The sequence below is a fragment of the Mustela nivalis genome (assembly GCF_964662115.1).
Source record: "Mustela nivalis genome assembly, chromosome: 14".
Taxonomy (NCBI): Eukaryota; Metazoa; Chordata; class Mammalia; order Carnivora; family Mustelidae; genus Mustela; species Mustela nivalis.
Genome location: NC_139033.1, coordinates 7047660 through 7062139, shown reverse-complemented (window position 1 = coordinate 7062139; position 14480 = coordinate 7047660). Strand labels below are relative to the sequence as shown.

The 14480-nt window shown below is 50.4% G+C and overlaps 1 protein-coding gene across 4 annotated transcripts in view; it reads left to right on the top strand.

Moving 5' to 3' along the window:
• Positions 1-14261, top strand: part of RNFT2 (ring finger protein, transmembrane 2) — a 67573-nt gene extending 53312 nt beyond the window's left edge. The window contains exons 8-11 of one of the 4 annotated variants that reach the window (XM_082699783.1): positions 1007-1156; positions 2341-2406; positions 2541-2642; positions 11363-14261. In XM_082699783.1, coding sequence (XP_082555909.1) covers positions 1007-1156; positions 2341-2406; positions 2541-2642; positions 11363-11497 — 453 coding nt within the window. In that variant the 3' untranslated portion in view covers positions 11498-14261. Of the gene's footprint in view, positions 1-1006; positions 1157-2340; positions 2407-2540; positions 2643-3704; positions 4095-8158; positions 8542-11305 lie in introns of those variants that run through there. The other 3 variants (XM_082699782.1, XM_082699784.1, XM_082699785.1) reach the window with 3 other exon arrangements.
• The last annotated feature ends 219 nt before the right edge of the window (positions 14262-14480 follow it).

Sequence of the window (14480 nt, the reverse complement as noted above, 5' to 3'; positions counted from 1 at the left end):
TTATTCCTGAGTAGTATTCTGTTGTATAAATACACCACAATTTGTTTATGCATTCCTCTGCTGATGGACATTTGGGCTGTTTCCAGCTTGGAGGTATTATGAATAGAATTGCTATATGATCATTTGCCTATAAGCAGACATACATTTTTTTCTCTGGGGTTCATACCTAGAAGTGGAAATGCTAGGTCATAAATAGATGTATGTTTAAATTTATTAGACATAACAGGATGGGGTTATTTTCATCTCATTTTATAGCTGAGGCCACAGAAAGCTGGAGGGACTTGTCCAAGAGCAAAGGGAGGAAGGGAAATAGAATTGGTTGAGCACTGCTCCGTGCCAGGCACGTGCTAGATGCTCTCTGTGAACCTGCAGAGCAGTCTGTAAGACAGGAGTTGTGGTTCCCGTTCTGTAGATGAGGAAGCCGGGGCCCGTGAACTTGCAGCAATGCAAACTTCAAACCCAGCCCCATCTGAATCCCAAATGCGTCTCCTTCGCCCAGATGTCCCCCTGCGTTCTTGCAGACAGTAGCTGGGAAGGAGAGCGCATATCCCCGTCCACCTCTAGGCCTGCCCTTACTTGCCTCCTATCGTCCATCCAGCTCCTGCCCCGGAGGCTGGGCCCTCCGTGATGCCTGGGTCAGCCCTTGAGACAAGGGCAATCTGTGTGTGGGGCCAGGGACGGTGGCCCCAAAGCCACAGCAGGCACCAGGGAGTGACCCACACCCCAGCCCTCTGACAGAAGTGTCCAGTTTCTCCCTCCCTGAAATGTGATCCTCAGAGCTTTGCTCCTTGAGGTTGGTGGGCAGTGGGTGAGGGCGGCGGGCAGGGGCCACATCTCCCCGGCCATATCGCAAACCCATTAAGAGCAGGTCTGAGTGCTTTCCAAAGCTGATTAATGGCCTGCCTGTGACCTGGGACATCATTACTGCCCAGGCTGGGGGACCCCCGGCTGGGTCCTTTGGGTCTTTTACAGCTAATAATAATTGATGCTTTCTGTGTGGTTGCAGGGCAAGTTCTATCTGGTCATCGAGGAGTTGAGCCAGCTGTTCCGATCACTTGTCCCCATCCAGCTGTGGTATAAATACATCATGGGGGACGACTCCTCCAACAGCTACTTCCTAGGAGGGGTCCTGATTGTTCTCTACAGCCTCTGCAAGGTGAGGTGGGCCAGAGACTTAAGGGCTGTCATGAGGAAAGTCCACACATTTGCCAGGTCTTGGGGGCAGGCAGGGAGCTTGGAATCTTTTTTTTGTTTCAAATGGGGGGTGGGGTGCAACTCCTTGGCACTGAGCAGGTACGCAGGGCTGCACCACCCCCACATCTAGCTCCAAGACATTTTCATCACCCCCAAAAGACACCCTGTACCCATTAAGCCATTTCTCCCCATTCTGCTCACTACCATCCCCCAGCCACTGGCAACCACCAGTCTGCTCTCTGTCTCAGTGGACTTGCCTGTTGTGGACATTTCGCATAAATGGAATCCTCCGCCGCGTGGTCTTCTGTGGGGGGCTTCTTTCACTTAGCATCATGTTTCCAAAGTTCATCCACATGGTGGCATATATCAATACTTCATTCCTTTTTGCGGTTGAATCCACCCTGATTTCTTGCCCATAAAGCTCACCAGATGCTCTCCCTTCACATATTTCCATTATTACTCCTGTATTTATGGGCGAGGAGATGGGGGCTCAGAGAGAAGCAGCTCGCCCAGCGTCACTCTGCTAACGATAACAGAGTGGGTTTCACACCTGGGCAGCCTGCTTCCAAAGCCTGGAGCTCTTACCTGTAGATGATACTCCCCCCTCCCAAACTTGTTTCCATTCCTAGGTACAAATCGGGTTTTTCCCCCCACCCATAAACACATCATCCTCTTTCTTTTCCCTTCTCTATTTCTGGCTCTAGAGAATCCTAAGGGAATATATTCTTCCCTTCTCTTCCTCCCAGCAGGACTAGCTGGGTAATCCATGCCCTATCAGCCACCGGGGCTTCTCTTGCCTGCTGATTCTGATCGACTGGCAATGCCTGACTAGGGAGCTGGCTGGGTTTAGAATCAGGGTTCTGTGATCAATTAGCAATGCCTGTGCTGGGCGTGGCAGTGGGAAGAGGTAGAATGTGTGTCATGTATTTGCTTTCCTGGCCCCGGTAGCAAGGGAGACTATTGACAGAAGGCAGCAAACCAAATGCCTAGCAAAAGTGATAGGAATGAGGAGCTCCAGATGGGATAGAGTGTCCTGAAAATGTTTATCGTCAAAGACAAGGGGTCAGTGGGGGTGGTTTGGGAGTGGTAAGAAAGATCCTAAACAACCCTTGGAGACTTTCAGCCATCACTCCACTCTCTTTTCAGTCATTTGACATCTGTGGTCGTGTGGGCGGAGTTAGGAAAGCCCTGAAGCTTCTCTGCACCTCTCAGGTGAGCTGACTTCAAATGGCCCCCACTGAAGTCAAAAGAACCAGGAGCCAGAGATAGCTCTCTCAGCGCTCCTGAAGACATTGCTCCGGGGAGGGTCCGCAGCTGGCGGTATCTCTGTCTACTCCCTCGTACAGAATTACGGCGTCCGGGCAACTGGGCAGCAGTGCACAGAAGCCGGTGATATCTGTGCCATCTGCCAGGCCGAGTTCCGGGACCCTCTGATCCTCATGTGCCAGGTGAGTGGGATTGGGTGGGGCCAGCAGGGTACAGAGGCTGGGGGACCTCTAGGGCCATGTTCCATGCAGAAGTCCCATGTGCCTCTCCAGTGACCAAACCTCAGGTTCTGCAGTGGGTCTTTGGGGATGGGATGGTCAAGACTGGAGTCAGATCGGACAGGCTCTGCCTCTTCCTCAGTGGGTGGCCCTGGGCAGGTTCCTTCACCTCTGTGAGCCCTGGATTTATCAGTCCAGCCTTAAAAATGACAAATTTAGTATGCCGTAGTCAGATTCATTGGTGTAGGAATCCAGGCAGCACTCTGGACCCTTCAAGGGTAGATCATTCCATCTTCCTGAGCCTTGGCTTTTCTTGTTTATAAAATGGGCATCGTAATATCGACTTCATAGAGCTATGATTGTGATTAAATGAGATCATCAGTGAAAGAGCAAAATTTGAATTAGTCACCTGTAAAAATGGCTCTTGTTAAAATTCTTATCATCACTGTAATTACTATTACCGTTTGTTTTCGTTATAAGTTGCAGGTCACTAAACCATGGCAATGAGTACTGGTTACTCCCTTTTAACTCCCTAAAGGTACCCCTCCTCCTCCTGACATCAGGGGCTAAGATGTCAGTTCAGCAGATGTATACGAGCCAAAGTGTCCTATCAGATACTGGGGAGGCGAGGCAGAGGGCACACAGACCCTGTTCCCTGCTCTGGCAGCTCACGGTCTCCTTGGGGAGACAGACACATACATAAATAACTATGAAACAAGGCAGGCAGTGATAAGTGCTGTGTAAGAGAGATTCATGCAGCATCCCAGGGGACCGGGACAGAGAGCAATGAGTTCCAGGCTGGGAAGGCTTTTTGCAGCAGGCACATTGGTAGAAACAGGAGCACGGCTGCTCCCCTATTCGGTGACCACCACCAACCCCCATGCTGCCCCCCACCCAGGGGTCAGAGGACAGGGAGGCATCAGCAACATTTCTTTCTTTCTTTTTTTTTATGTTTGGGAGATGTTAGGAGGTTTCTTTTTTGCATTTTATTTATTTTTAAATTGAGAATATATTTGCATGACTCAGAATTCAAACTGAGGAACTCATGAGTTGGCAGTCACAGGGGCTACGTGCAGCATGGGACCAAGGTTGGATCCGGGAGCAGAGAAAGGACGGGAGTTGGAAAACCGATTTGAGGTAATCCAGACAGAGTTTGGAGTTCAGCGGTTGGTCACGTATCAATGGGGATTTCTTGGCTTTGATGTAAAAGTAAAGCGAGCTGATGATGATTAAACTTAGTGAGGGGGCTAAATAAGGATTCTCTGCACTATCTTTACAACTCTTATATAAGTCTAAAATTATTCCAAAATTAAAAGTTTATTTTTTTAAAGCATTTTAAATATACCAGAAGGAAAACAGTCACTGGCCTCCTACCTCCCCCTAGCTTCCTAGTTTCTTTTATTAAATCTTCATAGAGATGCTTTATGGAATTAAAACACTATATGTTCAAACACACACACACACACACACACACACACACACATCATTTTCAGAAAGACCTATGTTGTCTCATATTCTCCCCCAAACTGTGTTCTATATCCTTCCTCGTTGGCTGGAAACAGGCTCTTGAGAGAGCCTCCTCCTTTGCCTATCATCCCCCTTCATGGATGGACCACCGTTGGTTTTACCATTCCACTACGGATGGGCACTTGGTAGTTTATAATCTTCCGTAATTACAATGGTGGCTGCCAGGAGAGGTCAGAAATGGAGAGATCTACAGCAGCTACCTGGGCCCGTCATGTGGACTGAATGGGTTGAGTCAGTCAAGCATTTAGAGCCACGCCTGGTCAGGGTTCAGTCCAGATCGGCCCTTTCTGGCACGTGTTTCATTTCACACATGTGCGGGCTCTCGGTAGGATAAATTCCTAATGGTGGAACTACGAGGTCAGAGGGTATCCAGTTTCGACAGATATTGCTAAATTACCCTTCATAAAGACTGTATACGCTCCCAGTGCAGAGCACGACATGACCTCTTGCTTACCAACACACTGCACGTGCCAGCCTTTCCTGAGCCTGGCCAATCTGACAGGTGACGAGCACAATCTCTGTGCGGTTTTTAATTTGCATTTCCCTAATTACGAGTGCACTTGAGCATCTTTTCATATGGTTCAGAGCCATCTGTATAGCCTTCTCCGTGGCAGCGATGATTTGAACATGATGTCAAGGTGAAAGTTTTGCTTCTTCCTTTCTGGCAAGCTCTCCCAGCCTTCATGTGTTTGCTTCTCTCCCATTCCTCTCCTGGTGCCATGACACCTTCCCACACACGGCGGTGGTCGGAGCCACAGCCTTGGCCAAACTAGTCTCACTCTGCTGCCGGGAGCTGGGCCTGGGCTGGCGGAGATGACTTCCACAGGCAAAAGGGCCTCGTTAATTCCTGAGCAATTGGAAAGAATGAATGAATGAGTCAAGTGTTTGCTCCCCAGTCAGAGTCTTCCCTGACTCTGCTTCCCCATACTAGCCGGTTCTCCCAGCAGTATGGCCTCAGAGATCCTTGTGGTTTTCCTTCATAGCGATTATCCCAGTTGTCAGCTAGTTAACTGGGCAACTGGTTGCACAAGGTCTGTCTCCTCTTGGCCAAAGCGTAGGCCAACTTGAGAGGGGTGACCGTGTCTGTTTTGTTAGCAGGAGAATCATAGCACTGACTCAGTGAATATTGGATGGATGGATGGATGGATGGAAGGAAGGAAGGAATGGGAAGGACGGAAGGGGACAGATGGTATGAGATGGACGGGCTGGAGGAATGGATAGATGGACGGTTGGTTGGGATGGAGATGGACGGTAGCCAGGTCGAGAGGTGGGTGGATGAGTACAGAGGTGCATGGACAGAGGTATATGTGTGTGGGTGACTGAGTAGACAGACAAATGATGGACCCACCCGTGGGTGCATAGGTGGGTAGATGTGGGATTGGGGGGTAGACGAATGAATGGGTAGATGGATGGATGAATGGATAAATGAACAAGAGAGATGAGTGAACAGGGAGAGGAAGAGCCCACCAGGCTAAAGGAACATCCATCTCTCCTTCAAAGGGACATCTAAGTAGGCACAGTGTGTCACTCACACACAGGCCCCACCTCCCTCCCCGCCACCATCCCCCCATCAGAGCCTGGGAAGCAGATTGTCAATGGAAGCGGGTCAGGCAGACACTGGGCATGCCCAGAGGTTAGAGCTCTCCACTCAGGCAGAAGCACCTGCCCAGTTAGTCACTCCCCAAGTACCTGTGCCACACCTCCTGCCCAGCGATGGGACATCAGGGAAAGGGCACTTTGAACACACAGTCAGAAACTTGGCTTATTTAAAAGACTTCTTTCCAAAGAGAAAAGTCAGAGTACAATTAGCCCTTGGTCACTACAGGTTTGTTTTGTTTTGGTTTGAGTATTGATAATGTAAAGGAAGGAGGGCAAGAGAATGGTAATTTCTATCGGTTTTGTCTTTGCGGGTGCCTCACACTTCCTGCTTTATAACAGGCCCTACTCCTTTCCATCCTTCCAGACACCGTTGGGGGGGGGGGGAACAGTGACCCTCTTCTACAGAGGCAGAGGTAGGCTCAGCAAGGAGAAAGGACAGACTTTCCTCAAGGCTCCCCTGCTCCTCGGCAGCAGAACCAGATTCCAACCCAGAGCCCCGGATTTCAGAGGCCAGGACCTTTCCCCTTCTTGCTTTGAGATGTCCTCAAGGCTGCATTACGAGAGTAGAGCCCCTTTCCTGGAAATTCCTAGGAGCGTGCTATGCCCCGCGCAGCGAAGCCTGTGCACGTCACCTCCAAGGAATGAAGGAACAGCTGAGCTGCGATCGCTCAGCACCTGTGCTGACTCCTCGGTCCGGGCATTTCTGCGTCAGGTGCCTTCCAAGTTCCCACGGCGTCCCAGCACTGACTTTGCAACCCCGAGCCACACATTTCATTGCGGCACTGACCCTCCGTGTCCTCGGTCTCCCAGGAATGAAAATGTTTGCCCTGGGCAGCTTGCAGGTTCTTTAATACAGTCAAATGAGATGACGTGTCTATCTGTGTGTGGGTTTTGAAAAGCATAGCATGTTATGCCAATACTCAGTGTCAGTGATTAATTCTAAATCTGGACAAAGCTAGCCAGGTTTGTGTGATTCAAGAGGATCTGTGGTTAGGGCTGGGTGTGTATGTGGGTGTGTCCCTTGTCTGACATTAGCCCCACTTTCAGTAATGTCATTTTCAAAACCAAGGGCTACAGACATCTCTGTCCACATTGTCCATGTGTGACCAGTAGAAATAGAACATAACGGGCAGAGTGTTCACTAGGGAGGCAGACACCTCTTGTATCGGTTACCCGTTGCTGCCTAACAAATGACCCAGCACTCTGTGGCCGAAAGCAGCTAGCATTCATCGTCTCCTGGTTTGCGTGAATCCGAAATCCAGGCACACGCAGCTGGGTCCCCTGCTTCAGGCTGCAGTCAGGACACCAGCCAGGGTCCCATGGGGGAAGGCTCTGCTTCCAAGCTCGGTCACATGCCAGTGGCGGGATTCAGTTCCTCATGGGCTGTCGGACCAAAGGCCTCCATTCCTCGTGGCCAGAACCGACCCCAGCTTCCTTATCACACTGACTTCATCAGAGTGAGTATGTGGGAAGAAGGTGTGAGAGCAAGACGGAAGGCCCCATCTGCTGTAACCTAATCTCAGAAGTGATGTCCCATCCTCTTTACTGTATTCCGTTCGCTTGAGGCAAGTCAGTAAGTACAGCCGCATTCGGGGGAGGGGCAGCCCACACCGGATGTGAATCCCAGGAAGAGGGGATCACTGAGAGTCGTAATAGAACTCAGCCCACCACATCCCTGAAGCTGAATTCCAGCCTCACTGCTTAGCAGCTGTGTGCCCTTGGGCTGGTGGCTCTCCCTCTCTGAGTCTTGGGGGTCTGTGAGGTGTCATGAGACTGTACTTAGACGACGCCAGCAGTGCCTGGCACAGCATCTGTGCTCAGTGACGGAGAGGGCCCAGGGTCCTTACCTGTACTCCTCACCTGAACCATCCACCCAGACCTGGCCTGGCTGTTTCCTTGTTTCTCAGCTCATGCCAAACATCAAGTGCTGGGCTAGGAGATACCCCTCTCCCATCTAGAGCCTCCTCTCTCCCGTGGGGGTTAGCTGCTGTGCTTGTGAGGGCTCTTGTCCCCAGCCCTCACTTTACCCACCTGCTCCAAATCTTTGAGCAAGACTTGAGGAGTCTGGATGGAATTCAGGGGGCAGGGAGGGTGGCCCAGGCAACCCCAGGGGTTCACCCACCTCCATGCCCCAGGAGGCGCAGCCAGGGAGTCGTGACTGACCGTCCCCACTGACCGTAAACCCACTGATCCTACACTTCGCAGCCCAGGAGGCCCCTCCTTTCCCTCCCTCTGTAGGGGCTCATCCTTCTCTCCAGATGCTAGAAGTAGGCCCAGGGATGATGACCTCCTCCCTCCTCCCACTGGGCCGCTGGGTCGACGTGTGGTCTTCAAACCTCTTTATTTGGCACTAGGTTCCATCCTGCCTGATTCTCTGAGGAGGGGACCGTGAGCTCCCAGAGGACAGTGGTCAGGTCTTAACTATGCCAGTGTCTCCAGAATCTGCCCCCTGACCTATGTGGGAGGACCTTCCTTCATCAGCTGCATTTACAGTCCCTATTCTGTGCAGGCTCGGGACTGGGCAGTGGGAACACAACAGCGGTTGCTGCCCTTTTGAAGTTTACCGCCCAGATGATAGGCAGGACAAATGGTAAATGAGCAGTTAGAAGAGTGGTTCTCAAAGTGTGGCCCAGGTACCCCCTGGTGTTCCCTTTCACCTTCATGTGCTTGTGTAATCTTGTGTTTTCAATAGATCTTGGTTTCCATTTCTAATATGATAAATATAGCCAGATTTGACCCACATATACACAAGCCCTTTGAGATCATCTGTGATTTTTTAAGACTATAAAGGGGTCTTAGGACCAGAACATTTGAGAAATACTGACTGAGACATGGGAGAGCCTCAGTGATTGGTTTTTTGAATGAAGGAATGAAAAGCTTCTCCTTTCCCGCTCACCTGACTCAAGTATTGAGCTTCATGTGAACACGGCTTGTGTTGCTTTCTTCTACGTAAGTACTGCCTTTTCCCAGGGAATGAGGTTAAGTCTCATTCGTTCATTGAGCGAGCATTTCCTGAGCATCTGCCATGTGCTCAGAACCTTGTTGGGAGCGTGGTCCCTGCCCTCCAGAAGCCCTTAATGCAGCGAACAAGACAGATGAGTTTGCAGATCATGCCAGAGGCGTGCGTGTGATGCTGTGAGAGAGACCCTCCCCAGGAGGTATCTAGAAGTGCTTAGATTTTCAGGAGACAGTAAGGCATGGAACACAGGGGACGTCATGGAGAAGGGGAGGTGTGATGTCTTAAGCTAAGTCTTCTGCAAGAAGTAGGTGCCCACCAGCTGATAAGGACGGAGGAGGGGCATAAGAGCATCCCAGATAGATATTACAGCTTGCCCTGAGGCTTAGCAGTATGACTAAGCTTTGCACTGCAAGTCATCCCGTGTGTCCGTGACATTGGCTGTCCGGGAGGGAGTGATGAGGAGGAAGAGGAGAGGGCGCCATTGTGGAGGGCCTTGAGTGCCCTGGTTAGGAGTCTGAGAGAAACTGCTGGGCCTGCTGACCCCTGGGTCCTGCCCTTCAGACCATAGCAAGAGTCCAGGCACATCCTTTGAGGCTATATGTGGCCTGCTCACCTCCTGCCGCCCACTTCTTACACTCTCCTGTTGTAGCCATGTTGGCCATCCTTGAATGCCTCAATGCCTTCACATCTGAGGAGCTTGGCCCAGATCCTCCCTTAAGCCTGGTGTGCTCTATCCCTACCCCCTCTCTTCACCCATTCAACTCCTAAACATACTTCAGGCCTTAACACACGTTCCCCCCCCGCCCCCCCCCCGCCCTTGCAGGAAGCCTTCCTAGATTACTCCCTGGATCAGACTGGTCCCCTGTTGCATAGGTCATCATGGAGCTCTCCTTTAACACTGTTTACAGTTAGGCAACTACTGCACATCCTGCTAGGAATGGGTTTGTAAGAAGCTTACAGTCTGGCATGAATAATCTCTTCTGTATACTAGCCAACAATGATAGCACATTTACTATTGACCAGGCATTGTTCTAAGTGCCTTTTTAATTTCATTTTTTAAAACTTTTTAGGAAACAATATTCGGATTTTCATATTATCATTTTAAATTATCACTTTTATTTTGAAAAATGTCAAAACTACAGAGCAAAAGGACATAGAATGAACACCCTTTTATCTTTCTTCTAGATCCACTAATCATGAACATTTTGCATTTGCCTTTTCTTGATATAAATGTTTTCCCCCTTGCCTATTGAGAATAAATTGGCGACATTTTGATTCTTCATCTGAAAATATTTCAGTGTTTATCTTTGAAGAACAAGGACATTCTCTCTTATAACTGCAATTCTATCATCACACCCAGGCAATTTAAAATTGATGTAAAATATTATCTAATGTATGGTATATATCCAGATTTCTCCACCCATCTTCAAAATATCCTGCATAGCTAGGATTCTGCCCCCCCATCCAGGTTCCAAAAGCAAATCGTGTACTGCCTTTGATTATTATGTTTTTAATGTGAAGCAATCTTCCTATGAGAGGAGTACTCTTAGCAGCATTTTGGGGACCCCTGGCTGACTCAGTCAGTAGAGCATGTGAGTCTTGATCTTGAGGTCCTGAGTTTAAGCTCCATGTTGAGCATTGAGCTTACTTAGTAAAAGAGGTGATTCCCTCCACTTCCTCCTGACCTCTCATTTTATAGATAAGGAAACTGAGGCATTGGGAGGTTGAATCATTTGTCCAAGTGATATGGCCAGAAAGTGGGAGAACTCACTGATATTTCCAGCTTTCCTGCCTTTCCCTTAACCCCTGAGCTCTGACTAAAGGCATCTTTTAAAGATGAACAGGCAAGGGACGCCTAGGTGGCTCAGTGGGTTGGGCCTCTGCCTTTGGCTCAGGTCGTGATCTTGGGGTCCTGGGACCGAGCCCTGCATCAGGCTCTCTGCTTGGCGGGGAGTCTGCTTCTCCCTCTCTCTCTGCCTGCCTCTCTGCCTAGTGATCTCTCTCTCTTTCTGTCAAATAAATAAATAAAATCTTTAAAAAAAAAATGAACAGGCAAATCCTGTTCAGGTCACTCCTCTGCTCAGAGCCCTACCATGGCTCCCTACTTCTTTCCAAATAAAAGTCAAAGGCCTCGTGATGCCCAGAGAGCCCCATGCAATCTGTATCCTTCCATAGCTTCTCTCACCTCATTCTCCATCTCCCTCCCTCCAGTCCCAGGCTCCGCAGCACAGCAGAGATACTTCTGCCTCAGGACCTTTGCATAAGCTCTTCCCTCTGCCTGTGGCACTCTTTTCCCAGAGATCCTCAGGGCACAGTCTTCACCCAAATGTCAGTATTCAGTGAAAGTCCTCCTGGCCCCCCATGCTGAACATAGCAGCCCTCCCAAGTACTCCCTAGCCCCTTCCCCCAGGCTTTTCTTCTCAGCACTTACCACTGATACATTCTACATTTGGGAGATTCATGGGACCATTCATCTCCCCAAGTTGAGCGCAAGCTCCATGAGGGCTGGAGTCGTCTGTTTTGTTCACTGCTATGTCCCCAGCTCCTAGGACCAAGGTTGGCACATAGGGGACACTCGTCCTGCTTGCTGTCCCCACAGCACGTGTTCTGTGAGGAGTGCCTCTGCCTCTGGCTGGACCGGGAGCGCACCTGCCCGCTCTGCCGCTCGGTTGCTGTGGATACTCTGCGCTGCTGGAAGGACGGGGCCACTTCGGCACACTTCCAGGTGTATTAGGGCTAAAGGACAAGGAACCCGAGCTCCAAGGCACTCTCTGGAAGCTGAGGGATGGCCTGCGTGATTGGGCTCGGCTCCAGGGACTTCCTGGAACACAGGCCTCAAGCGTTTACTATCCTGCCTCCTGCCTTTGTCCACCTCCTTCCCTAAAGCCAGGCCCCTGTGCTCCTGACCTTCACCTTTCTCTCCTGTCCTGTGGCATAGTGTGTGCATCCTCGGTGCGGCCATTCTTCCCCTGCAAGCCTCCTGTATCAGATCTGGCCTCCTCCAGGAGACAGGGTCTCCTGCCCCCTCCAAGGGAAGGGACTGGTGATAGACAGGTCCTTCCTGTCGTTATTTTAACTCATAGCGACCTGATGCTGCATCCAGGGAAGGGCCTGGAGATCACTGCCTCTCCCCAGATGGCACAGGTCTGCAGATTGGAATTCACTGTGGAGCACTTCCCAAATACAAATGCAGGGCCCCACGTTGTCCCTGCAATAACTGAGCGTACCAAGCGCATTGTGCCGGCTGAGCGTCCGGCTTGTACTTCTTGTAATCCTCGCAAAAGCCCTGGGGTGGAGGTCCTATTGTTTCCTCTGTTTTACAGATGAGGAAACTGAGGCACAGAGCTCCATGTGGTCACTTTCCCAGGGTCACCCAGCTAGCAGGGGTGGACCCTCTGTCTGGCTTCAGACGCTCATCCACCATGCTCACCCGCTGCTCAGACACTATAGGCGTGGGGCCCAGCAGATGTAGCTTTTTAGAAGCACGAGAGGTGATTTTGATGCCCATCCATGGCCCAGGTGCATAGCACATTTGGTTTGGGCCCCACTGAGGATGCCAACAGGGAGCACTGGCTCTAGAAATCTAGCTGTGGCTGGATTCATGGAAAGAGTTGGTCTTTAGAATTGCCATTTTGCTGGGCTCTGACTGGGATGCTCCATCGCATTTGGGTATCAAGAATGACCAGCTTTGGTCCCGATGCAGATTTCACTGGATCCCCACACCTGTCCCCATTTCTCTCCTCCTCCTTCTATTCTCATCCTGCCCCTCACTTAAATCTCAGCCCATCAACAGTGCCTGTAGCCGTCACCGTCTCCCCTGCTCTCCTTGCAAGGAAAATGAACAATTCACGTTATGGATTTTTCCACAAGCCTGGGTGGTGGCATAGAGTGCAGTCGCGGTCAGAGTTTCTGTAATCTTTATAACAGAGAGGTTGATCTCGGTAACAGAACAGCTTCTCCACCTGTGCGACCCTCCCTGCTTTGAATGTGGGAGAAGATGGCACAGGTAATCACTTAGAAGCTTCTGGAATCTTGCCTGCCCTAACCCTCTCCCCACTCTCTTCACTCACCATCAACCTCAGCACAATGGCTGGTGCCAGTGGCGTTACAGAGAAATCAGTCTTGTGGCTCAGGAGCAGATTAGCAACAAAGCCCCAGCAGAAATGGTAGGAGACTTGCTGCCATCTCGCTCTCAGCCAGTAATAAGCCCACCCCATCCCTGATAGTTTCAGGACATTTGCCCCCGTGTGCTGTCAAGCCAGGACCTTTTCCTGTGCCTGACATCCCTGGCTCTTTCCTGGTACCCAGCAAGACATCCCTCCCAGGGCAGCATGGCATCTTTCAAGCTCTGTTACTATGGCAATGGCTGCGATGTTACAATCCCACTTGCCTGGATAATCAAGTCGGAAGGGGAAGCGGAGGGAAAGGGGGCCGGGTGGATGCGGCTACTCTGGTCCCCCTGCCTTGAGGAAGAACCAAAGGGAAGCAACGGGAGCTTCTGTGGCTGGTTTTTTTTATCAGAAAGATCACTGCCTGCAGATGCCATCAAAGATCACAAGAAACTGAAGCTGGAGAAGATTTATTAACGTGCTAGCTTGTGACAGAGTGGATAAGGCAGAATTCTGATTCCAAACTCTGCATGACTTTGGGAAGCCACTTCACGTCCCCATAGCCATCTCCAGGATGATGAAACCTTGTGTGTGAATCTGCTGGAGCCAGAAAAACTAACAATTGTGGAAGGGTGGGGAAGGCACCCGTGGGTTTGCCAGTTTCACTCGTGCCACCAAAAAAATAGAGAAGAGAAACCCACATGTCTCTAACAATCTTCAAATAATGAGCCATGCCTTTGACGTTATGAACAGTGTCACACGTGGAGGATACGTGGGGGCAGGTGGGATGATTTAGTCTAGAATTTTACTTATTCATTCCCCACCCTCTGGGGGGAAGTTCCGTCTGGAGGTTTTCTTTTGGATGGGAGGAACTTCCGCCCTAAGGAGGGACAGCAGCCAGTGAAGTGTCCCAACCATCGGGCTGCATAGGTTCCCCACCATGAGGGTAAAAGCAGCCAAGGGTTGTCATTGGAAAGAAGAACATTCTCCATTGCCCATCCTGGCTCTGCAACTCCTTTGTTATAAGCAGGATTAATCACATATTGGATCGGAGTATCCTGCTCTTAATATTTTATGATTCACTGACTCAAGTTCCTGAAACTCTTGGAGATGGCCCTCTAAATGTAAAATATTTGGGGCATAATAAATGTGAGACTAAAAAGGCAAGCTTTGGACCTGGATGGAACAGGCTCATTACCTTCATAAGAGGAGAAAGTGAGAGACACTTGGAGGCACCAGGCGCCTAAGACTTCGGGTTGGGAAAAGGACATGTAAAGTGAGTCCTGGGATCTCTCAGTAATTTTGCTCTAGACTGAACAGAGCTGCCTTTGGCGTTTTTAATTTTCCCTTAAGTTCCCTTCTGCCAATAAATATCATCTGTCGATGAAACTTGGGTTCGTGGTCTCGAGTCTCCGTGCGCCTCTTGAAGCCAGGTGGGACTGTTGGAGGAGAAAAGCTGAGAAGCGGTCATGCAGTGGGTGGCTGGCTGCTCCCAGTTTTGCCCCCAAGCAGATCCATTCAGATGCACGTGCTTTATTAAGCTTGCTCCCCGGAGAAACCAGCAAAGGAGGGGGAAGAAACCAAAAGGAGGGTGACTGGGGTGCCTGG